Source organism: Rhinolophus sinicus, linkage group LG11, assembly GCF_036562045.2.
Source record: "Rhinolophus sinicus isolate RSC01 linkage group LG11, ASM3656204v1, whole genome shotgun sequence".
Taxonomy (NCBI): Eukaryota; Metazoa; Chordata; class Mammalia; order Chiroptera; family Rhinolophidae; genus Rhinolophus; species Rhinolophus sinicus.
In genome coordinates this window covers 10480653-10504438 of record NC_133760.1, presented here as the reverse complement: position 1 = coordinate 10504438, position 23786 = coordinate 10480653, and the positions used below count along the sequence as shown (strand labels likewise).

Sequence of the window (23786 nt, the reverse complement as noted above, 5' to 3'; positions counted from 1 at the left end):
TCACAATTGCAATCATAAAGTGCCATGTAGATTAACACACCCTCAGAACACAACACCAAAGATATACACATCACACACTCCACCATACCTGGCCTTATTCCATCTCACAGAGAGACCTACAGCCATGCAACCCATGGACCCAAGAAACAACACACATCCACACTCAGCATTATTGCACACCACAGGCCTCACACTGCCTCTAGACACTACAGGAGCTTTGCGGATGCTGTTGCACGCTCACACAACATGCAAACACCATCACACATGCTCTTCACCTGTATATCTGGACACGAGCAAAGGCCCACAGTGCAAAATTGGCAATTTGTGGTTGCTAATTATTAATGACAGACAAAATGGTGCACACAAACTCACACATGGCACACGTCACAGAAACATCACACGACACCATCCCACACATCTCCCAGGCTTCACACGTCACATATTGCGGTGTTATCACATACACCTTTGTTGCATTTCCAACACATCCCAATGCCCTCACCCATATACCACACACATCCCACTTCAGTATGTTTATGCACACAAACACACACAGCCAGCACCCCACCCCGGGCCTGCCACATACGCACAGCACCCTACCAGCCACCCACTGAAACCCAAGGAGTCATGGCCTCTCACTCCCACACCCTTGCTCTATGAGGAACACCCCCTCATAGAGCAAGAGAGCAAGAGAGAGTCTGTCCTTATAACTTTCTCAGAATGTGGTTGTCCTCCCCACTTATGGGAGTGGTGGTGTGGAGGACATAGGCAAGAGGCACAGAGTGAGCTTAGTGCATGGGTGGTGGGTGGGGAAGATTAAGGTCAGGGAAACATGTGAAAGGCTGAAGGCCAGAGTGAGAGACATAGAAACAGAGACAGAGATTCAGAGCCACAGAGATGGGCATGGACAGGGAAAAAGAGTAGAAGGAGACAGGGAGTCAGCACCTTGGCTTCCCAGAGACTCTGCCCAATCCTGTACTCTGACCCATCCCCATCCCTCCCTGCTGTTCCTTGTTGCCACGGTAACAGGGAGGCTGAATATGCAGCAAAGGAGGCTGGGCCTGCAGACCTGGCCTGTCTCCATGGAGACTGGGGAAAGGGGGAGCCACATCTGCTAACCTAGGTAGTTGGCCCCCAGGCCGCCTCCCCAACTTTGCCCCCTTCCCAGGGAGGAGGGACGGCCTGTCAACGTATCATCCCTTCCTTCTTCTGACCCTTGGCCTGCAGAGATGGGCCTGGGCCATGGGGAAGCGTGTTGGGGGGACAGAAGCCTGAGAGAGCCTGGATCCCAGGAGATTCTACGCTCTCTCCTCCTGCGCTCTGGGAGAACTCAGTCCCCCACACTCCACTCCAGACGCAGGCTCATGTCCCCCCTCATGCACTCCCTCCTCAGACACAAGGCTGGTGAGACTGATGACTGTGCATTGTGCTCCCAGCGCGAGGTGCTGCGGAAGTTGGAGGGGGGGGGGGGAGAAGACTTAGGAAGGTCACAGGGATGGATGGGGACAGGAGAGCTCGGCACGGAATACATAAGAGAAAGAGACTCACATTCAGAACCAGAGAGAGGCAGATATGGACGGACGAAGATAGAGACCAGAAAAAACAGAGATGAGAAAACAGATGGAGGGAGACAGAGCAACAGAAGTACTCAATGAAGGTGACAGAGACACGGGGATACACCCAGGAAGAGCCACGTTTGGCAAACTGGAGGGACTCAGAGATAAAGACTGGGGAGACTCAGAGTAGAAATGCGGGGGAGGGAGACTCAGAAATGGGGAGAGACCCCAGAAAAGATCAGTGGTGTGGTATTGGGACTGAGAGGGGGAGAGACCAGAGAGTGCAATTATATTTTAGTCACCTCCATAGACTGACAGTACAGCCCAAGGGCAGACATTGATTAGTCTGTGAGATGTGTAGACAACAGGGACGCTGAGATACAAGCTCACCCCCACACCTGTCCCTGAGGGGGACACACACAGCAAGTGTCCGACACACAGAAGGGGCCAGGTGGAGACTGGGGGCACTGTGTGCCAGGCAGGTCTCTTGGGCTGTGGCCGGCCCAAGGACTGCGAGGGCAGGCAGGCTCTGCAGGGGAGACGGGGCCCTTCAGCCAGGCTGGTGCTGAACGGACAGCTCCTCGCACTGGGCCGCAGGCCCCAGGGGTCCGCCCAGCTTCTCCCGCTTGCTGTCCTTCAGTCTGGCTTTTCTCACTGCTCCCGCCCCACCCCGCCTCCATCTAGTTTTCTATGGCTTCTTGTCTCTCACCTGTTTCAGTTCCACCTCATTCCCTGCTTCTTCTCTCAGCCCCAACTCCCTGGGTAACTCACTGCTTATCTGTCCTCGCTGCCCATCCCCCTCGTGACCTTCTCCATTCTATCTTATCTTCTCACCTATCACAGTATGTCTCCCCCTCTTGCCCCATCCTCCTCTGCCCCTCATTGCCTCCTCAATTCTCTCTCCCCTTCTCCCCCCATCTCTGTCTCTTCCCGTCCTCTCTCCCCACCTCTCCATCTCTTCCCCTCTACTCGGCCTCGTTTTGGCTCTCACTGTGTGACCTTCACTCGTCCTTTCTCAGCTGCAGTTTCCACAGAAACCTCCTGCAGGGCGGGGGAGGGCTGGGACAGAAAGTAGACCCACTCTTAACCCTCTTTAAGGGGTTTCTCACTTCCTCTCTTGGGAGCTGGGGAGGTACATTTTCAGCAGAAACACAGGGTCACAGACACAGACATTTGAAGATAGCCCATGGATGTACACACACAAATATGCACACAATTACAAAGTCATCAAATCACCCCAGCCCAGGCACACACTGGCCAATGGGGGGTGGGGGTGGGGCCCAGGCCTGCCACACTGAAAGGTTCACTCGCACTTCCCTCCCCCAGCCCCATCTGGTTTCTGTCATTCTGTGTCTGTGTTTCCTGGTGTCTCCCTCTCCAGATCCCCGCATCTCTCTCCATCTGTCTCAGGGTCTCTGTTGCAGCCTCCTTCTGTCCTGAGAGAAGGTCAGTGGAGAGGGGCCAGCTGCTGGGACCCAGGCTGACCTGCTGTTGTGGGCAGGGCCAAGGATGGAGAGCGCAGAAGTGACCATCCAATCTGTGGTTCTCAGCAGACTCCCTGAGGGGACCAAGTCTTTAATGCCCTCACCCCCTCCCGAGGAAATGAGACTGGGGTATCCCAAGTTTGGGGGTTTTGTTCTTTTTTCTTTTTTTATTCCAACAGGGACTCGGGTGTGGCAGGTGGAGGGAAGGGGGCCCAACTGACCCCCTCCCTGGGGGCTCTCATAGAAATTCTGAGTTTTCTCCCCAAAAAAAAGAGAGAAAGAGGCAAGAGGCGCCAGGGGACACCCATCTGCCGAAAGGCCCTCCCCTCCTCCAGAAGGGGGGGTGGGGCTACGTCAAGTCTTGGAGGGCCTGAGCAGTCTCAGGACCGGGTTTTCCCAGCGAACTGCTTTCCGCTTCCGGGACCGGACCCCCGTAGTCCCTGGCTCTTGGAGTCCTCGGCCTTCCTGCGCTCCTCTGGTCCGCAGTGGGGGGCGGAGTGAGGGGTCTGCGGCATTCTCTGACGAGTCCACTAGGGGGCGCAGGCAGACTCCGAAGCCGGGCCTCGGATTTCACTGGGAACCCAAGGCAAAATCCCGGCGTCTGGCCCGCCAGGGCACAAGTCTTGTCCCTCGCCCGCTGGGGAAGCGGGGGCGACCGGGCCTGGGCGGGCCCCGTCCCTGCGGTCAGTCCGGGCGCCCGCCCAGCCCCGCACGTGGTCACTCGTGCTCGGCCAGCTCTCGGGGGCCGGCGGGGCCGGGTCGCGGCCGGGGCGGGCTGGTGGCATCGGTAGGGGCTCCCAGGCTACGCGGGGGCGCGCCGGCCCCCGAGGCCCGCAGCGCCTGGATGCGCCGGCACTCCTGGCAGACACGCACGTGGGTGCAGGGGGTGGGGGCGAGGGGCCGGGCTCCGCCGGGCGGGCCCGGGTCGTCCAGGAGGCGCTGGGGGCCCCCGTGCGCGCCGCCCGCGTCCCCGCCCGCGCCGGCCGAGTAGAGTTTGCCGTTGCTGAGTCGCATCTCGCGGACTGCGCGCAGCGACAGCAGGGCCCGGCTCGGGCCGCCCGGGCGCCGGCGCCGGCGGGAACGCGACGTCTTGCGGCAGGACACCGCGTGCCGCAGCTCCTGCAGCATCTCCTGGCACACAGACACCTGCGGGCGGCGCGCACGATCACCGGCCCGCGCTCTCGCCGCCGCCGCCGCCGCCGCCACCTCCCTCAGCTCCTCTCCGCACTCCCTCGCCTCCTCCTCTCTGCTCCCCTCCTCCGCTCTTCCTGCCCCTCCAAACTCTCCTGCTCTCCCCACCCCACGTCTTTCTCTTTCCTGGAACGCCCTTTCGCCTTTCTTCTCCTCTCTTCCTCTCCCCTCACTTCCCACCCACTGCCCTCCCGGTTCCTTTACCCCCCTGTGCTCTTCCAGTCTCGTCTCTCCACCTCCCAACTCCTCTCTCCTGTCTCCATTCTTATTTGGGTTTCTTCCTGAATCTACCCTTTACCTTTTCTCTCTCTCCTCGTCTTTTCAGTCTAAATGTTCTGCCTCTAGTCCTTCCCCTCTTACTTGTTTTCCATTTCCTGCCTCTGGTTCATGCAGTCACTGCTAGCCATATTTGTTGAGCGCCTACTGTGTGCCAGGCGCCGTTTTGGGCCCTGAGGATACAGCAGAGAACCAAACCGACAGCAGTCCCTACCCTAGTGGCGGTTATATTCCAGTGTGCAGAGGCAAAAAAATAACACACACGCAAAATGTAGATAGTATGTATGCTGATGATGAATACTTTGGAGAAAAATAAAATTCGGAAGAGAGGTGGGGTGTGTGGGAGGGGAGTGATGCTGAATTTCCACATGGGACAGGAAGACTTAGAGAAGACTCACTAAGAAGGGGACCTTCAAGTGAAACTGAAAGGAGGTGCTGGGTGAGCAGCATGGAGGCTGGCAGGAAGAAAGTGCTGCGGTGGGAGTGGTGTGGCCTGTTGAAGGAACCTCGAACAGGTCAGGGGGGATCGAATGGGTGCACAGGGGGAGAGAAGGAGTCGATGAGGTCAAAGGAGCAATGGGGGCCAGCTCGTGTGAGGCCAGAGGCCACTGGAAGGACTGGACTTTTATTCTGAGTCAGGTGGGAGCCACTGGAGAGTTTGAAGTAGGGACTGCTGTGCTCTCACAGGATCACTCCGGAGCAGTGTTGAGAATAGACTGTAAGGAGGCCAAGGTCAAGAGCAGGGAGGCACTGGGAAGCTGCTACTGTAACCTGGCAGGAGAACGCAGGGGCTGGGTCAGAGTGGTGGTGACCAAGCAGGAGAGAAGGGGTTGCATTTTGGGTATAGTATTCTGAAGGTGGAACTAACAGGATTTGCTAAGAGATCAGGTAGAGGGTGTGAAAGAGAGGGAGAGGTGAAGGGTAACCACGTATTTTGGCCCGAGCAGCCTGAATGACGGTGTAGCCTGGTGGGGAGGCAGGAGCTCCGTGTTAGATGTGTGTATTACGTGGCTCCCTGTTATACATGTGTGGAGATGGGGAGGGTGGGGCTGCATTTACAAACCCTGAGTGCAGGGAGAGGTCCCTGTGAGATACACATTTGGTGGCCATGATAGGAAGCCCCCCACATCTCAGCCCCTGGGGTTCCCATCCTTGCATAAGCCCCTCTGTCTTTGTATCAAGGTTGCTATGTGACCAACAGAACACGCCAGCTCAACTGACACACTGGCTTCTGCCTGGCTCTCTCTTGGATCACTCACTTGAGGAGGTCAGCTGCCACAGCTCAAGCAGCCTTGTGGACAAGTCTCTGTGAGAAGAACTGAGGCCTCCTGCCAGCTGCTATGTGAATAAGTATATTAATCATGGTCTTTATTTTCTGTATCTTAGGGTGTTTTGACATCTTAAAAATCTTGCTGGCCAGGAACAGATTGCCTCTCCCAAAGGGAGCCAATTCTTAGAGACAACCAAGGGGGTGAAGGCCCACCTTTCAAATGCAAACCAACCAATCCTGAGTCTATAACCCCATCTACTCCCTTCATCTATCTCTCACACACCAAGCTGTCCTAAATCATCAGGAACCAAGTACCAGAAATCTAGAGGCCACCCCTCTAGCCCAGAGCCCACCAACATTATCCAAACTAGCCAGTCCTAAGCTGTTTCCTTGCCCTGCCTTTCCCTTCCTGCAGACACACCAGTAAAGGCTCTGGCCTAGGTTTCTCCCCTCATTCCTCTTGCTCCTACCCAAATCTGGTGCTTCCCCATGTATCCCTGCGTGGAGTGTTGCGTTGTGAGGGGGAGTTAAGTACCATATTTTGCTGTGCATAAGCGCACTTTTTTGCCCAAATTTGTGAGGGACAAAAATAAGGATGTGCATTATACATGGGTAGTACTAATTCTGTTAAAAATGTTTTTAACGCTTTTATTTATGCTTATGAGTTAAAAGTGTAACTCTAGAAATCAATAACAATATCCATATGCAAAATAATACCCTGGAATATGATCATTGGTTTTGTTGAACTTATGATGAGCTTGCAATGACAAAGAGTTCTTGGCCTTTTATGATGCGTAAATATCATAAATTTCTTTCCAGTACATAAAATTTCTTGTACCTTGTATCTGTTCTTGTGTTTTGTAATTACTTGGTACATAAAATTTCTTATACTATAACATGTTAAAAAATAAATGCTAAAATTCCTTTATAGTGCAAAAAACAAGTACTTAAATGTAAATGAATAAAAATTTGAATTAAAAGATTAAAATGAAAGATGTTTTCCCTGAAAGTTTGGGCCAAAAACGTGGGTGCGCATTATACATGGCAAAATACGGTGATAAATTCTTCTTTCAATGGCATTGGCTTCTCTGTGTCATCACTCAGTCACCTCCAGAAATTAAAACCCCACGGGTACATTTTGATCCAGTGAGCCACCCTGGAAGTGGACCCTTGCAGCCCTAGCTGAACCTTCAGCCTCTATTGTGACCATGACCTCATCAGGTGGTTCTGGGCGTCCAGAACCACCTACCGTAGCTCAGCTGCTCCCAGATTCCTGACCCACAGAAACTGAAGTGATGTAAGTTGGCTGTTCGAAGGTGCAAATTTGGGGATAATTTGTCACGTGGCAATAGATAATACAGGAGTCCTCAGCATACAGACAGTCTTACAAACCATGCAGCTGGATGGGGTCACCAAGGCAGTGGACAAAGAAGAGAAGCAGCTCAAGGACCGAGCACAAGTCCCCATAAAGCAGTGGCCATGGAGGGAGGGGGAAATGAGCACGCGGGGAAGAACGGGCTTTGAGGAGAGATTAAAGTTGTGCCAAAGCACAGTGAGGTCTGAGATTCGGGCACGGGATTTACGACCTGGAGGGCACTGGTGACAAGAGTGGCTTCAGTGGAGAGGTGGGGACAGCAGCTGGGTTGGAGTATGTCCAAGAGTGAATGGGAGAAGAGGACTGGAAACAGCTGTAAGGGAAGGGGAGGGAGGGGGTGATGGCTAGGAGGGGAAGCAGGGCAGAGAGAGGGTTTTTTGAAGAGGGGAGAAATGACAGCATATTTGTACGCTGCCAGCCTTGATCCAGTAAAGAGGGAAAGCTGACGATGTGGGAGGGAAGGCGAGAACTGCTGAGGGATGTCCTGGGGGAGGCAAAGGGGAGGTCAGGACAGGTGAAGGTGCCTTAGCTGGGCGTGTGGACGAGGTGGGGCTCTGCAGGCTCTCCTGCCTCTTCTGCTTTTCTTAGGGGAGTAGAAGCAAGGTCATCAGCCAAAGGTGAGGAGGGGAGAAGGGGCTGGGGGCTGGTGGAAAGAGGGCAAGGTCAGAACCATCTAGGAGTGCAGGGGCACTACTAGGTCTGGCAATGGAGGAGTATTTCTGGGCAGCGCCGGAGGCTTCGAACCTAGTGTGAGAGCAGTCAGCAAGTCTGTTTCTTTGGGTTTCATTCAGTTGCTATCTTACTGCCTCTGTCTATCCTCCTATTTCTTGCTTTCCCACCCGGCCTCTCCCCACATCCTTCTCGCTGTGCGCCTTCTCACTCCTTTCCCCGGCATCCTCACCTCTACCCATGCCCTCTTCCCCCTCTGTCCTCCTCATGCCCATGGATTCTCTCTCCAGCTGGTCTGCTCTCACCCCTTCCCAACCTCGTCTACCTCTGGACTCTCTCAGGTCCCCTCTCACCTCCATGGCCCCCTGGACCCTCCTTGCTACCTGCTTTCCTTTAGTAAGGTTCCCAGTGCTACATTTTTCAAGCCCCTCCGCCCCTGGGGTCCCACTGCTCCCCCCAACACCCTCTGCCGACCTCCTCACCTCTTCGGACTCTGCCGACCTCCGCGTGGACCATATGAACTCCATGACGGCCACGAAGACAGCAATGATGAGGCCACAGATAAGCACAACAAAAATGCCACCAATGTTCTCCATGCCCAGACCTGGAGGTTGGAGGAGAGCCAGGGTCGGGCTGTGTGGCCATGGGGGCTCCAAGGGGTCTTCGGGCGGGCACCGCGTAAGGGGTGGCTAACCTTTAGCTCGGTGATCCTCCTCCTTGGGGCACCGGCCCCCCTCCCACCACTTGCGCTTCAGGATCTCCAGCCGGTTGTTCTCCTGAAGCTGCAGGATGGCCAGTGTGATCTCATCCCGGAATGGGGAGCCTGGACCGGGCACACGAGGGTGGACTAGCCATCGAGGCCCCAGAGCCCCGCCCACACAATTCCAACTGCTTCCTCAACCCAGCCCCTCCTCCTGTCTCCGGTGTGTCCCCACGTTCTGCCTTCTTCACCTTCGAGAATGACCACTGATCGCCATCCTCCTTGCAACCACGCTGGGCCAAGCTGCACTACACCTCATGTCACATTTGTCATGGTCCTCTCCCTGTGGCCTCCCCTCACCTCCCACCCAGGCTCTTCTCCACAGCAGCCAGAGGGACAATTTCAGAAACAGAGTCAGATCATGCCTCTCTTGTACTTAAAACTCTCCAATGGCTTCCCGATGCTATGGGACAAGGTCCTTTCCTGGCCTACCAGCGCCTGCAGCCATTGGCCTGGCCACCTGGGGCTCCCCCCTCACCCCCCGCCTGGGGGGCCCTCCCGCAGGGCTCAGCTCCAGCCACACAGGCTTCCTGGCTGTTCGAATCCTCCAGGCTCAATCCCACCCTAGGACCTCTGCTTCTGCCTAGAATGTCCCTTTCCTCCCTTCACTCAGGGCTCTGCTCACATGGTGCCTCCTCAGCAGGTCTCTGACTGACTTTATTTAAAATGACACCAAGCGCTCTACTCCCTGTCAGTATCTTCCCCTTAATTTACTTCAGAGAAGTAGTCACCACCTGACATCACATTATAAAGCTGTGTTCACTGTCGTTTGCTGTCTGCGGCCCTAGTGGAAGGCAGGAGGGTGGGGCACGGCAGCTCCCTGCTGTGGTACCAGCTTCGGCGCATGTGCATAGCACACCGCAGGGCATCAGCCCTGCCAGTGAGTGATTCCCCAGCCACACCGCTCCTCCCCTGAACTGTCCTTGGGCCCCCAACACCCCACACTTATCCTCTCCTGTACTTATTTCTTCATTCACTACGATTACTTCTTGAGTATTTACCAGGATCTAGGAACTCGGGATATGGGTGAGTGGGTGATTCGTGTTTGACACCTACTATGTGCCAGACACTTGGTTTACAGAAATCTATTCAAGTGTCACAGTGACCCTGTGAGACAGGTATTACCACTCCCATTTTCTGGCTGAGGCAGGTGCCACTCTTGCCTGAGGCTGTAATGAGTCAGGGAGGGAGCGGGCACCTGAACACCCTGGCACAGCCCTGACTCTGACACAAAGCTGCTGAGACTCGGGGCGAGTTGTTAAGCAGTAATAGATAACCATGGCAGCAGTAATCAGCGCATGGAGGGGTTTAAAACTGCCAACATCGGGCAACAAAATTGATGGTGATTTTCTAGCACTGAGCCCTGGAAAAGCATGTCCAAGTCTCCCTGGCATATCCATCCCTCCTCCCTCCCTCCCTTTCATCCATCCAAAAACATCCATCATCCATTTTCTGAGTGCCTGCTCTGAACCAGGCTATAGGTTTGGTGCAGAGAATATGAAGTAAATAAAACAAGGTTCTCACTTTTGAAGGGGCCCTGGGGCCAATGCGGGAAGGTGGCAAGTCTCAGAGCCCACTGGGCTCTCCCAACAGCCCTGTGGGTCTGGAACTGATTGCTCCTAAGCCCGCTTTTGCAGGTTAAGGGTGCAGAGGCTCAGGAAGATGACGTCACCCGTCCAAAGCCACACAGCCAGGAGGCCACCCACAGCACACCCAGCCTGTCCCCAACCTGCTCACACAGCTTGGCCTCCTGTGCCAGGGCCCCGCTGCCATCATACCCAGTGGCATGCCGATGCCGTAGCCCTTGGTGTCCAGGAGGCCCCCAATCTGGGTGAGGTTGCAGTTGAGGCGCCGGTGGTACTCATTCATGGTGGATTCGAGCAGGAAGGCGTAGCGGGAGTTGAGCACCCGGGCAATGCCTTCCTCTGTACTCTTGACAAACACGCTGGGCTGCTTCGACTGCATGTAGTTCCACATCCGCTGGTACGTCTGGTACCGTGAATTCTGGGCATAGTGGGCACAAGGGAAAGAGATGAGGGGCTTTCCACCCCCTGCCTTCCCCTTCAGGAAGTCTCCCTCAACCCGAGGAAGCAAGGAGACCAGCGGAAGACATTAAGAGCCACGGACAGAGAGACAAAATGGAGAGACTGCTCAAGACCAGGTCCAAGACGTCCCACCCCCACCCCACGCCCAGCTCAGCAAGGACCCCAAGGACCGAAGGCTTGGAAAGAAGGGACCATGGTCTATTTTTCAACACTCTTCTCTCTTCCATCCCTGGGCCTGGCTCAACCTGACACCAGCCCTGTCTTTCCAGTGCTCTCAGGCCTTACTCACAGGACCTGGGAGCGTAAGCTCGACCCCCAAATCTATCCATGGCCCAGCCTGATTCAGAGACCCCCATCCATGCCAAATAGGACAGCTTACTTCCTACAGGACCTGTGGGAACTTTCTGGAAATGACCACCCTTGCCCCTGCCACCCGAGACATGCTCTCCCCTCACGGGCCTCTCCTGTGATCTGAGGTCCAAACTCTGCTCTTCTTACATGCCCCATAAGCCCCACCCAGTGGCTTGGCAACCTCCCAATCCTATTCCTCTTCTCTCCTACCTGGGAAATGGTCCTGCCACCCACCTGCGTAACCTGGGAGTTCACGCTCCTGCTTACCTCTTCAGCCAGTGGCCCTTGCCCAGCTGTAGCTTTCTCCAGACCACTTGTCTACCCCCAACTGCCCCAGAAGAAATTTCCAGCTCTAAATGGGTCACCCCTCAACTGTTCCCACCACCCCTAACAGGATCCAGTCGCAGCCCTAGCCTGATACTCAAGGCCCCTGCAGTTTCTCACCCAAACCTCCTCACCTGGCTTGTCTTCCTTTCGATTCCTCCCCAGCACCCCAAAATACATCGGGACAAGCTCCCTTCACCTTGAAGGGTCTTCCCCTCCTCTCTGCTGGTCCATTTTGCCAGAACTGACCCTCTAGCAGCCTCCTGGATGCCATTTGGCCTGTCCAGCACTGATTTAACATTAAATCCCATACCTGCCTCCTTTCCCTCATTCCCTGGGCAAAAGTCCAGTTTCCTTCCCCAGCTAGACAGTAGCATGCCTCACGAGAGTGTGAGCGTGTCTTCTGTTCCTCAGCCTCCCTGAGTGTCATGACAATCAGGACCCAGGAGGCCCTGCCCAGCCCCACCCTGAGCTGGGATCCTGACACCAAGCCTGGGCAACTCCAGGGCCCCACCTGGAAGAAGGTCATGGTGGAGCCAGCGTGGATGGTGCCGTACTCAATGTTGGTCTGGTCTGCCAGGTCATCAGCCGACTCCACAGGCACCTCCATGCGCTGCACGGTGAGGAAGGCAGCCAGGTTGGCCGTGTAGGAGGAGATGATGATCAAGGTGAAGGCCCACCTGAGGGGTGGGAGGGGTGAGCTACAGGCTGGAGCCACCCTGCCACCCTGTCCCTTTGGCCATGCACCCCATTGATGGTGCCCCCGAGTGACTTGGCATCTAGAAGGCTCAGTGACTGCTGACTAGTGGAGAGGTTGAGGGCATGCATTCTAGAGCCAGATTCTCTGGATTTAAATATTGCTTCCAGAGACTTCCACTTCCAGATACAGGAGAGTAAGATGGTCTGGAAATTCCCGCCCATTGAGAAAAACTAGAAAACTGGACAGAATGTAGGAAACTATTTAAATACATAGGACAACAGGCATCTCAGGACTGCAATCCCTGAGAAAAAAGCAAACGAAGTGAGCATTGTTATTGCCCAGGCTGCCGGCCTGATTTAATTTACAGACTGCATTGCCAGGAAGGAAGGAAACCCCAGTCAGGTAATCTCACTGACTGGATGGAGATCAGAGATGAGGAAGACCAAGATGGCTGGAATTTGGGACAGGAGACCCAAAGAAGAGAGCTGCACAGAGAGAGTTCCAGATATCTGCATAGGGTCCCCTTGAGTCTTTGGCTGAGTATCAATCTGTGTATGCACAGGGTGAAACTCTAGCACCAGACAAGAACAACTTTCAAAGACAGAACACTCCCCAGGGCTGGAAATCTTTTGAGCTCCCTCCTGCGAGAGTAGAGAGATCACACTGGATACATGAGACATTCAGTAGAGACTCAAAAGGACAACACATTAGGAATAGAGTTAGGTTAGCCCTAAAATAAAGGCTACACTAGACCTGCCCTAAATGAACTTAAAAACAGGCCTGTAAGGATGGAAATAGACTAAAAGTAACTTAACTGCCTGCCAGGAAAAGTCCAAGGCTCTTTGAAGTGATGCATTCAACAATATAAACAATGTAAAATTCACAGTCTGTCATCCAATAAAAAGTTACCAGATACACAAAAGCACAGGAAACTGTGGCCCATAATCAAGAATAAAATCACTCAATCAGAACAGACCCAGAATTGACAGAGATGACAGAATTAGCAGACAAGGACATTACACAGCTACTATAAATATCTTCAGAATGCTCAAAGATATAAAGAAAAACATGAACACAATGCAGAGATAAATGGAAGATATAAAACCGAAGAGAATAGAACTTCTAGAGATGAAATATACAATACCTGAGAGGAAAATTTTATTGGAAGGGATTATTAGATGCTATAGCAGAAAAGCACAGGGAATGGGAAGAAAGCAAAGAGTCTATCCAAAATAAAACAGAGAGATAAAAAATGACTGACAATGAGCACAGAGCCTGAGTGGCCTGAGGAATACTGTCAGGTAGTCTCACATATGTGGCTGGGACCCCAGAAAGAGAGGAGAGAAAGGTATGTTTGAAAAAGTAATGGCCAATTTTTTTTTTCAAATTTGATGAAAACTATTATTATAAACTTTCAGATCCAAGAAGCTCACACATACACACATACACACAAAACACATCAAGGCACATTATAATCAATTGCTGCAAACCAGTGATAAAGAGAAAAATCTTAAAAGCATCCAGAAAGGCGGAAACATATTACACACAGAGCATCAATGAATGACAGTAGACTTTTTGTCAGGAAGTATGCAAGCCAGAAGACAATGTGACAACGTGCTGAAAAAAAAACTGTCAACCTAGAATTCTATATCCTGCAACAAAGATCCTTGAAAGAAGAAAACACATTAACAAATTTTTCATACAAACAAATCTGAGAGAACTAATTGCCAGCAGGCCAGCACTTCAAGAAATGTTAGAAGTTTTTCAGGTAAAAGGAAAATACTAGATGGAAATTTGGATATACGTGAAGGAATGAAGAACATCAGAAATGGTAGACATGTAGGTAAATATAAAAGACATATTCTCCATTTTAAATATTTCTTTAAAAGATATTTATCATTGAAGTAAACATACACGCACAAACAATGTATTGTGGGGTTCATTAAGATAAGTAGAAGTAATATGTATGACAACAGTAGCTCAAAAGATGGGAAGGAGAGATGGAAGTATACTGTTGTAAGGGTCTCACATCTTACGTGAAATGGCATGCTACTCGAAAGTATTTAATAACAATTAAAGATGCATATTGTAAATCTGGAGAAACAACTAAGAAAAATAAAAGAAGTATAGTCAATAAGTCAAGACTGGGACTAAAGCAGAATAAAAAAACTCTCAATAAATCCAAAGGAAGGGAGGAAAAGAGGGAAAGGGAAACAAAGAACAGATGGAACAAATAGAAGACAAACAGCAAGTTGGCAGACTTAAACCTAACCATACCAATAATTACATTAAAGGTCTCAATCAGGGGTTGGCAAGCTATTGCCCACAGGCCAAATCTGGTTTGCCATCTGTTTTGGTACAGCCCACAAGCTAAGAATAGTTTTCACATTTTTAAATGATTAAAAGGAGATCAAAGGAAGAGTAATATTTCATGACACATGACATACAAAATTCAAATTGCAGTGTCAATGTTTAGAAATAAAGATTTATTGGAACACAGCCACACTTCCTCATCTGTGTATTGTCTACGGCTGCTTTCACTATAATCAGAGTTGAGTAGTTTCGACAGAGACTGCATGGCCAGCAAAGCCTGAAATATTTACTATCTGGCCCAGTACAAAAAAAGTTGGTCAACCCCTGCTCCAAGGCCTAAGCACAAGCTGCCTATAAGAAACCCACTTTAAATATGACATAGATTGAAAGTGAAAGGATGAGGAAAAGACATACTATGCACTAAGCATAAAAAAGTGTGCCTATATTAATATCAAATAAAGATGATTTCAGAACCAGGACTGTTACCAGGAATAAAGACAGACATGATGTTACGACAAAGGGATCAATTCGTCAAGAGGACAAAACAATCTCAAACATTTATGCACTTAATTACAGAGCTTCAAAATTCATGAAGCAAAAACTGATAGAACTGAAAAGAAAAATAGATACAATTTCTCCACAATTACAGGTGGGGATTTCAACACTCCTCTCTCAATAATTGATAGAACAAATAAGACAGAAAATCAGTAAGGCTATAGAAGACGTAAATAACACTATCAACCTACAGGCCCTAATTGCCATTTACAGAGCACTGCACCCACCCACAGCAGATTCTAGGAAAGTGCACACGGAACATTTGCCAGGAAGGACCACATGCTGAGCCACAAGTCTCAGTAAAATTCAAGGATTAAAATCCTATGGAACTAAACTGGAAATCAATAATAGAAAGATCTCTGGAAAACCCCCAAATCCTGGCTCCATCACTGCCTAGCTGTGTGACCTTGGACTCACCTGTGAGGAAAATACAATCATAGGCCCCTCCTCACAGGGCTGTAGTCAGAGTGAGTTACATACACTGTGCAAGTGTGTCCTCTCGTCCTGGTGACTCAGGACGGACTAGGGAGAAGAGGCACCCACTGATCTGGCTTTGGGACCCAAGGGCAGCCGCTGTCTTATGCTGGCCCTCTGTCCTCCCACCTGTCAGGTGACAGTGGCCAGGCGTGAAGACAGGAGATGCTGAGGGCCTCCCAGAGCACCCCTCCTCCAGCAGACAATGAAAACAGCAGCTGTCCTTTGCTGAGCACACGTGCACGACTCCGTGCTAGGCACTGGGGTAGGGGTGGCGTGGAGGATGAAATTATACAGCCTTCTGCAAAAGAAAACCAAAACCTGACACACAAAGACCCCATCTGACACCTCCTCTCCGGAAACCAAGTCTGCAAACCCACCCTGTGGGTCAGTGCTGTCACCCACTCAAGACAAAATTATTCAGTGGCTGGTAGACACCAAGTACCACCTAGACCCCCCAAAATGTAGTGTGGCTGACTGGTGGGGGGTATGGGGCGGGTGAGAAGGGGCCACTCACCGAGACAGAGCAGGGGATGACAGATGGGGAATACAATTCGGGAGTAAGTATGTGAGCTCCATTTTGGACAAGTAGAGTTTTAGGGACGCCATCAGTCATCCATGGAGAGGTCTGAAGATGAGAAGGTCTAGGAAGTGTGCTATGAATAGCAAGAGCAGCTAGGGGTGGATGAGATGGCCCCAGTATACGGAGTTCTGGTCCCCAAGTGGGGAGCGCCCCCTGCAGGCATTTAAGGAAGGTGCTTGGTAAGGTGTGGGGCACTCTGGTGGCCAGAGTGATTGAGCGGGGCCCCAGCTGTTAGTGGGAGGGAGCAGGTGTTGACAATGCAGCCCAGTCTGAACAGGCAACATCTGGTCCAGGATTATTTGAGCTTAACAACTTGGTACATAAAAACCAAAGCATTTTTTGCATGGTTATAATAGAAACTGAAATTTCTAGAAATGCACCTATGATTTAGATCATTTCTCAATATTTAGATGGAAGAACTGGATACTGTTTTGTTTGAAGCTTTGCCAAGAACTGTTCACTATTTTGGGAAATCACGTCTCTGACAGCACAACCCTATTCATGGTATTGGAGTCATCAAGTGAAAATGCTTGGACCAGCTACATTAGTAAATTGTCACATTCACAGATTTGTTATTTGTACGAACGTACTCATTTACCAACTATTTCAAATTGTCAAGTCTCAGGTGTTGACATAATTCTATTAAATGGCCTTACTTCTTGTAATTCCAAACGTATCCATTTTAAGTAGGTGCAGACTCCTGACTACCGCACTCTGTCTTCTAGCACAGCCCTGCCCAAGCATTTATGTATCACTGTCCTACTATTTTTTCATAAATCACTTCCCTTTTTCTCCTTTGCATTGCGGTTAGGGGGTTTTATCGATGTTTTAAATCACCTGTGTAGGTAGATATATTGCCCTTGAATTTCATCAGGGTGGAAAAGGAGATGTTACAAAACATTTGTTGTAAAAAGAGGGCGTTGGGTCTGCAAACACTGAAATGTCACTGGTGTGGAGCGGGGAGCTCCAAGAGAGATGGCAAGGGCAAAAAGCACCATGGCAAAATGAAACAGGCAGGTGGAAACCCAAAGGACACAGCTAGCAGTTGTTTCTAGACGGAGGGGTTTCTAGGAGGGTGGCTAATGGAACATTGGACGTGTGGACAAAGGGGTCCCATATGACCTGTGTGGAGCCAGGGGAAAGGGGAGCCAAGCTGCTGATTAGATCTAAGGTTTTGGGGCTTTCTTGCTAGGATGGCGTGAGTGAAGGACAATGGGACCTGAGGAGTTGAGGACAATGACAAAGGACTAGTTGAAGACATGGCCCAGGAGCCTACCTACGTGGACATGAAAGTAGGTGGGGCTCAGACAGGAAAGAGGAAGGTGAAAGGACTCATGTCGTGGGAGCGACCCAGGGAGAGCCTGGGAGTGACAGGGTTGCTGTCAGAGCATAAAGCTAGAGGCACTGCTTTCCAAGGCAGAGAGGTCGTTGGGTGTGGACAATGACCAGCCCTTGGGTGTGGCTGCAGGGACTGTGGCCTGACTGAACCCTGGGGCCCAGGAGGGGGGTCCTGGCCTGGTTGCTGCAGTGCAGGTGGCAACCAAGTGTGGTAGGGCAATGGCACCCACGCCCACCAGCCCACCCTGGCCCTGGCCTGCCTGCCGAATCACTGGGCCAGGGGCACTTTTGGAGATACATGAAAACCCATTGAAATAGCTGTTGAATGAGCGAATGTGTGAGAGGGATCGGGGTAGAAACAAGAGTGAGCCCAGGTCAAAGGCTCCAGTGAGGGAGGGGGAGTGACTGGAGGCTTCCTGGTGACAGAGATGGGAAGGGACAGAGAATACCCAGCTGGAGAAGACCTCCCTGACCGAGGAGCAGAAGGAAGGGATGGTCTGCAGAGAGGTCACGGGTCTCCCACCTAACCTGGGGCGTCGGCCAGCTTTGTCACGGTGGGTCTCCTCATGCCCTTGCAGCCACCTCCTCACACACTTGCCCTCTCTGGCCTGTCTGGAATATTCCTCCTCCCCCTTGGCATGGACTCAGCCTAATGTCACCTCCTCAGCGGGGCCTTTCCTGAGCACCCCATTCTCTACTGTTCTCTTTCATTGCACCGTTTGGATCCTTAGCACCACCGTGCATGCGCACGTGAGACGTCATTACGCTAAAAATGTGAATAACTTCACTTGGGCTGTGGGTGGGCAGAAGGGAGCCCTGCCCTCGCCAGATGTCGACATCTGAATCCCTGGAGATTTTTTGTTTCCCCACAGAGTAAAAGGGTCTTTGCAGATGTGATTAAGGAATTTGAGATGGGAGATTATCCTGGATTAGGTAGGCAGGCCCTGCAAGATCACAAGGGTCTTTAGAAGTAGAAGGTCAGTCAGAGAGAGAGTTGAAGGTGCGCTGCGGCTTTGAAGATGAACGAAGGGGCTATGGACCGAGGGATGCGGCCAGCTTTCAAAAGCTAGAAAAGGCAAGGAAATGGGTTCTCCCGGGGAGCCTCCAGAAGAATCAGCCCTGCCAACACCTTGCCGTTGGCCCAGTGAGATTTATTTTGGACTGCTTGACCCCCGAACTGTAAGAGAACAAACTTATGTTGTTTTATGCCACTGAGTTTGTGTAATTTGTTGCAGCAGCAATAGGAAACGAATATCAGGAATAACACTTGAAATGATGCAAATCCCCAAAGGCTAAAAGAAAAAAACAAAATTATCAAGACTCAAATGTTTGGAAGCCAGTAGACCAAGCAAATTGCAAATGACGCCATATGGTGATTAGTCCTGCTTAGCTGGGAGAGAGAAAAACCTGCCACCATTTCGGTTAGTCTTGAATTGAACAAGTTTTGAATTAGACAATATCTTTGGGAAACATTCTTGGCATAAAATAGGATGTCTCTGTGTTTATGTATCTGTTTACTTATTTATTCTCGGCTCTTCTGCCTCTTGAGGGCTGATTCTTCACCTGTGCCTGGCACATGGAGGGGCTCGTACAGTACCTATTGAATGACGTTGAAGGAGGAATTCTGTCTGATAGGAGCAGGTGAGGAAGAAGTGCTCCTTGAGAAGGCCTGATGCCTGGGACTGCCCTGGAGAGGTCACCAAGGGCCTGGGAGCAGGGCTGGGCTCAGGCGGCCCCGAGGGCCTGCTTGGGTGAGGGGCATTGGGGTGGGAGCTCAGCTCAGCCTGGCGCTGCCTGTAGCTGAATGCATGCGCTTTATAAAGTAAATCGCTCCCTCTCTCTGGGTGTCAGTCTTCCAATCCACAAAACCGGAAGAATCTCCCCTGTCCTAAGTGTTCTCCTCAGTCTTCTGTGGTTCTAATAAGGGAAAGGGGATGAGAAGAGTTACATGAACAGCAGCCAAGCCCAGCTGCTCCCTGAAAGGCAGGGGGAGCAAATGTGAGTGCTTATGGAGGCCAGGCCAGAAAGTGACTGACGGGGGGCCGGCCCGGTGGCTCAGGCGGTTAGAGCTCCGTGCTCCTAACTCCGAAGGCTGCCAGTTCGATTCCCACACGGGCCAGTGGGCTCTCAACCACAAGGTTGCCGGTTCGACTCCCGCAAGGGATGGTGGGCTGTGCCCCCTGCAACTAGCAACGGCAACTGGACCTGGAGCTGAGCTGCGCCCTCCACAACTAAGACTGAGAGAACAACAACTTGAAGCTGAACAGAACCCTCCACAACTAAGATTGAAAGGGCAACTTGACTTGGAGAAAAGTCCTGAAAGTGCACACTGTTCCCCAATAAAGTCCTGTTCCCCTTCCCCAATAAAATCTTTAAAAAAAAAAAAAAGAAAGAAAGAAAGTGACTGACGGGCAGCAGCGACTGAGGCCGATGGAACAGACACCGACGCCAAGTGGGAATGCCAGCTGGGCGCCACCAGATCTCCCAAATTGTCTAGAAGAGAAACCTGGGTTTTTGAGTGAATTTGCCCAATGTTTAAACGTTGCCAACTAATTTAAAAAATTTTAAATTGTGGGCCAGACACCATGCGTTGTCGGTGCCTGCTCTCTGACATGTAGCTTCTTGGAGCTTGTCACAGGGGCAAAATAAGTTCTGTCCAAGCTACTGGGTCCCCATGGGACTTTGAGGGAGCAGGTGCCTCGGCCTCAGGACAGTGAAGGCTGTCTAGGCTCAAGGACTCTAAGCCTGTGTGGCTGCTAGGCAATGTCCGAGGGCGACAGTACCACTGCTATACTGATTATGACCCTCATGTCAGCAGAAGCACTTTTCGTAACAGCCTCACTGAATCCTTACAACCTGAGTCATGGGCATTTTTATCCCCATTTTTCAGATGAGGAGACTGAGGCACACAGAGGGGCTCTGGCTTACCCAAGGTCACACAGCTAGTAAGTGGCAGGGCTGGGGTTCCGCTCTCCCTACCCCATTCCCTATCACACAGCTGGTGGGGACTGGGGACCCGCCCAGCCCCGGGCGGACGGACAGAAAGCCTCTCACCAGACTCCGCTGACACAGCGTGTGGACAGTGCCCGGGGCATGATCTCCGAGCCCTGCTGCATGAAGCCCCCGACGGGGAACCAGAGGCTGTTGCCCAGCGTGTACTGGTTCTCCAGGATGTGGGGGCGTGCCCGCAGGCATGGGTGTGGGTTATACCACTCATAGGGGCTCAGCCTGTGGAGAGACAAGGGGTGGGGTGGGTGGGTGGGTCAGGGGGGAGAAAAAGGAGAGAAACAGGAAAGAGACAGAGCCACCATGATCAGCAGAGACAGGAAACAGAGGGGAAAGAGACAGATGGACAGAAAGACACACACACACACACGAGGTAAAAAGAAAGATATGGAGAGAGAGAGGCAGAGAGACACCCACAGAGATGGAGAGACACAGAGAAGAGGCAGAAAGAGACAGAGAGAGAGACACAGAGACATAGAGAAAGACAGAAAGAATGGGAAGGAGAGGCCCAGAGAGAACCACAGAGCAATTCAAAGCCACAGGGTGAAATGTAGAGACAGGGCCAGGATGGGAGCGAGGGTCCAGAGAACCCAGGGCCCCAAGTGGAGGCCCAGGGTGGTCCGGACAGATGACAATGTGCAGTCAGTCATGGGCCCCCAGCTCAGGCCTCCTCCCTGCCCCCTCCTCCCCGGCAGCAGGCAGGGGACTCACCTGGCGGCCAGAAACAGGACGCAGCTGACAGCCAGGTAGGCGAGAAGCATGAAGAGCCATACAGCAGGGGAGAAGGGGTCCAGGAAGGAGAAGTAGCCAGGTTTGCGGCCCTGGGGGGAGAAGGAGTAAGACCTGAAGCCACCCTGACCTGAGCCACATCCCCAGACACTCCCCCCTGACCCCCAGAAGCCCAACTGGCCCTTCCCAGGTCCAGCCCACAGCCTCGGCTTCCCTTGGGAACGCAGGTGTCTGGTCCCACCGCCAGCGCCTGCGTCCAGCCTCCACATCTTCAGGGGAACCGTACCATGTGCACTCGGTAGAGAATGCTGATCCCCAGGGTCATGAAGGGTTTGGAGAAGTCGATGACCTTCTCCCGCTCGGCTGTGATGGTGAACGCGGCCACAGCCAGGTCTGCCTTCTGCTGGAGGGGAAGCAGGGTAGGGCAGAGGGGCGGCCAGGGAGACAGACGGGCAGTTAGGGAGAAATGTACCCAGAGAGTGACTGAGAGAGAACATCAGAAGCCAAGAGCGACGCAGAGAGAGGACAGGAGGGGCCAGAATCCTGGACTGTCTCCAGGAGTGCCCCAACTTGGACCCTCGTCATCTCATGTCTGCTATAAGAGGCTCTGGGGCCTCTTTCCTGCCTGCTGCCCCACCCCATCCAATCCCTCCTGCCCCGTCAAGTTCATCATTAAGGTGCTTTATAAAACCCACTACAGACCCTTACCCCCCACCACCACCCCTGGGTCCTGGAGAGAGCCTGGGATTGGAGTTGAGATGTCTGCACGCCAACCCACTCAGACCCTCTTGGTGCCTGTTTCTTCTTAGTTAACAAAATTTGTCACATGCTTATTCTGTGCCAGGCTTCATGCCAGACAGCACTTCATAGAGATTACTTTGTATACTCTTCCCAACAGCTCCCTGAGGGCCACTACTTGCCCCATTTTATGGATGGGGAAATCAAATCTCAGAGAAGCAAAGGCACTAAAAGTAAAGGCAGGAACTGTGACCGCCATTCTCCTGCCCCTGGCAGGCATGAGTGACTCAGATGTGTGCATGAAGGTACCCCCTTGACAGAGGCCCAGTGCCCAGCTCAACTGAGATCATGACCTCGAGGGAAGCTGCATGTGGTCTCAAGTGGGGTCCAGGTCTGAGGCGGCAAAGGCTGGGAGTAGGTAGGGTGAGACAGAGAAGGGTTTAGGTGGGGGTCTGGCTGGCACACCCCGAATCCCTGGTCCAAAAGGGCCATCTCTCTCTGGCCCAAGTGGACATCAGCTGGCCTTTGGCTGTGGGCAGGGCACAGGCTAGGAAAAACCTGGCCCTTCTCCTGCCCTCCTTTCAACTCCACCAACATACACATGTGATCACTGTACCAGTCAGGTTGATACCACTCTACCATGTGCACACCAGCCCATACCCACACATATGGGCCCTGACACAGGCTGACCAGTACACACCAGCCACACAGATGCAGGCAGACAGATGTGTGCCCTGTCCAAAAGCGCAGGGAGCAGCAGAGACACACGCGGGAGCAGGCATTCCCTAGAGGTACAGTGCATACACTCATACACGCAGCCCTCACATGTGTACGTCCATGACAGGGCAGGGTGTGAGGAGGGACCTGGGGAGGGAGTAGGGAGCCCTAGCTCTGCCCTGTGCTCGCTGGGTGAGCTCAGGCATGGGCTTCTGCATCTCCAGGCCTCAGTTTGTTCATCTGTAAAATGGGGGTGGGTGTTGGGAACCTGCCTCCCAGGATGTGCCTTCCAGACATAATGATTCCATCCCCCAGGCCTCAACCGGGACTCCAGATTCAAGCAGAAACCTCCTCTGGGGCTGAAATAAGAGTCAAGGTGCTGGATCACTGGCCCAGGAGGAGACACACACTCTCCTTGAAGGGGCTGAGACTGAAAGCACACGAAGTAATATAGGCCCAGGCGTGGAAAGAGGGCACACATCCAAAAGACAACCACAAGGCAGAGAGGTGACACAGGCTGAAAACAAAACCAAGGTCAAGGAGTGAGTATGTGGGCCCAGAATGAAATCCAGGGTCATGGAGAGGAGACAGGTCTCAAAGACAATTCCACATCAGGAAGAGAGGACAGATTGAAAAGATGAATGAAGAGGAGAGAGAGGTGGCACAAGTCAAACAACTAACACAGGGCAGCGGAAAGATGGCACTCGCCCCAGTATGACTTGGGAGCAGAGAGAAAAGGCACAGTCCCAAAACCAAATCCAGAGGCGGTGAGGTGTGGCAGGGGCCCAGAACACGGCCGGATTCGGACAATACCCTTGGGAATCCCTGGGTGTTGAGAGTAAAGAGCGTTTTCCCCCTTTCATGTGCATTGCCACTTTTATGACTAACATGTAAATTGTCAGAAACTATCAGAGCTAATACAGAAATCCAATGATTTTTATGCATCCACAGGAGGTGTGTCCTGACAAGGCCCTCCATGGGGCCCGAGTCCCCATTTTAGAAATCAGGAGGCAGTGGCCTCTTGGCGATGGGGCTGGAAGGGCCCTGGTGGTCCCCAGGCCAGGCACTCAGGGGCCCACTTCCTCCCTAAGGCCTGCAGGGCTCCCGCTCCTTTCTGTTCCATCTCTGGCTGGCTCACTAGCCTCCTCACCCACTCCTGAGACCTGGCCTCAAGCCAAACACCAGCCCCGGCCTGCTTCTTGTCTTTGCTGCATTCTCCACCTCTCCTCCAGTGGCAAGGGCAGGAGCTCTGCTTCCCATTCGTCTACTTCTCTCCACCTACGTCCTCAGGTTCAGACCACCAGGATCTCTCTCCTGACAACAGTTTTAGCCTCC

The 23786-nt window shown here is 52.3% G+C and overlaps 1 protein-coding gene across 6 annotated transcripts in view; it reads right to left on the bottom strand.

The window, feature by feature from the left end:
* Window positions 1-3176: 3176 nt before the first annotated feature.
* GRIK5 (glutamate ionotropic receptor kainate type subunit 5) overlaps window positions 3177-23786 on the bottom strand; it is a 54015-nt gene continuing 33405 nt past the window's right edge. For 3 of the 6 annotated variants that reach the window (XM_074314266.1, XM_074314268.1, XM_074314271.1), the window contains 8 exons: window positions 21283-21399; window positions 20979-21088; window positions 20316-20489; window positions 11813-11978; window positions 10357-10582; window positions 8513-8641; window positions 8301-8422; window positions 3177-4183 (listed from right to left, as the gene is read on the bottom strand). In XM_074314266.1, coding sequence (XP_074170367.1) covers window positions 3755-4183; window positions 8301-8422; window positions 8513-8641; window positions 10357-10582; window positions 11813-11978; window positions 20316-20489; window positions 20979-21088; window positions 21283-21399 — 1473 coding nt within the window. In that variant the 3' untranslated portion in view covers window positions 3177-3754. Of the gene's footprint in view, window positions 4184-4781; window positions 5276-7432; window positions 7894-8300; window positions 8423-8512; window positions 8642-10356; window positions 10583-11812; window positions 11979-20315; window positions 20490-20978; window positions 21089-21282; window positions 21400-23786 lie in introns of those variants that run through there. The other 3 variants (XM_074314267.1, XM_074314269.1, XM_074314270.1) reach the window with 3 other exon arrangements.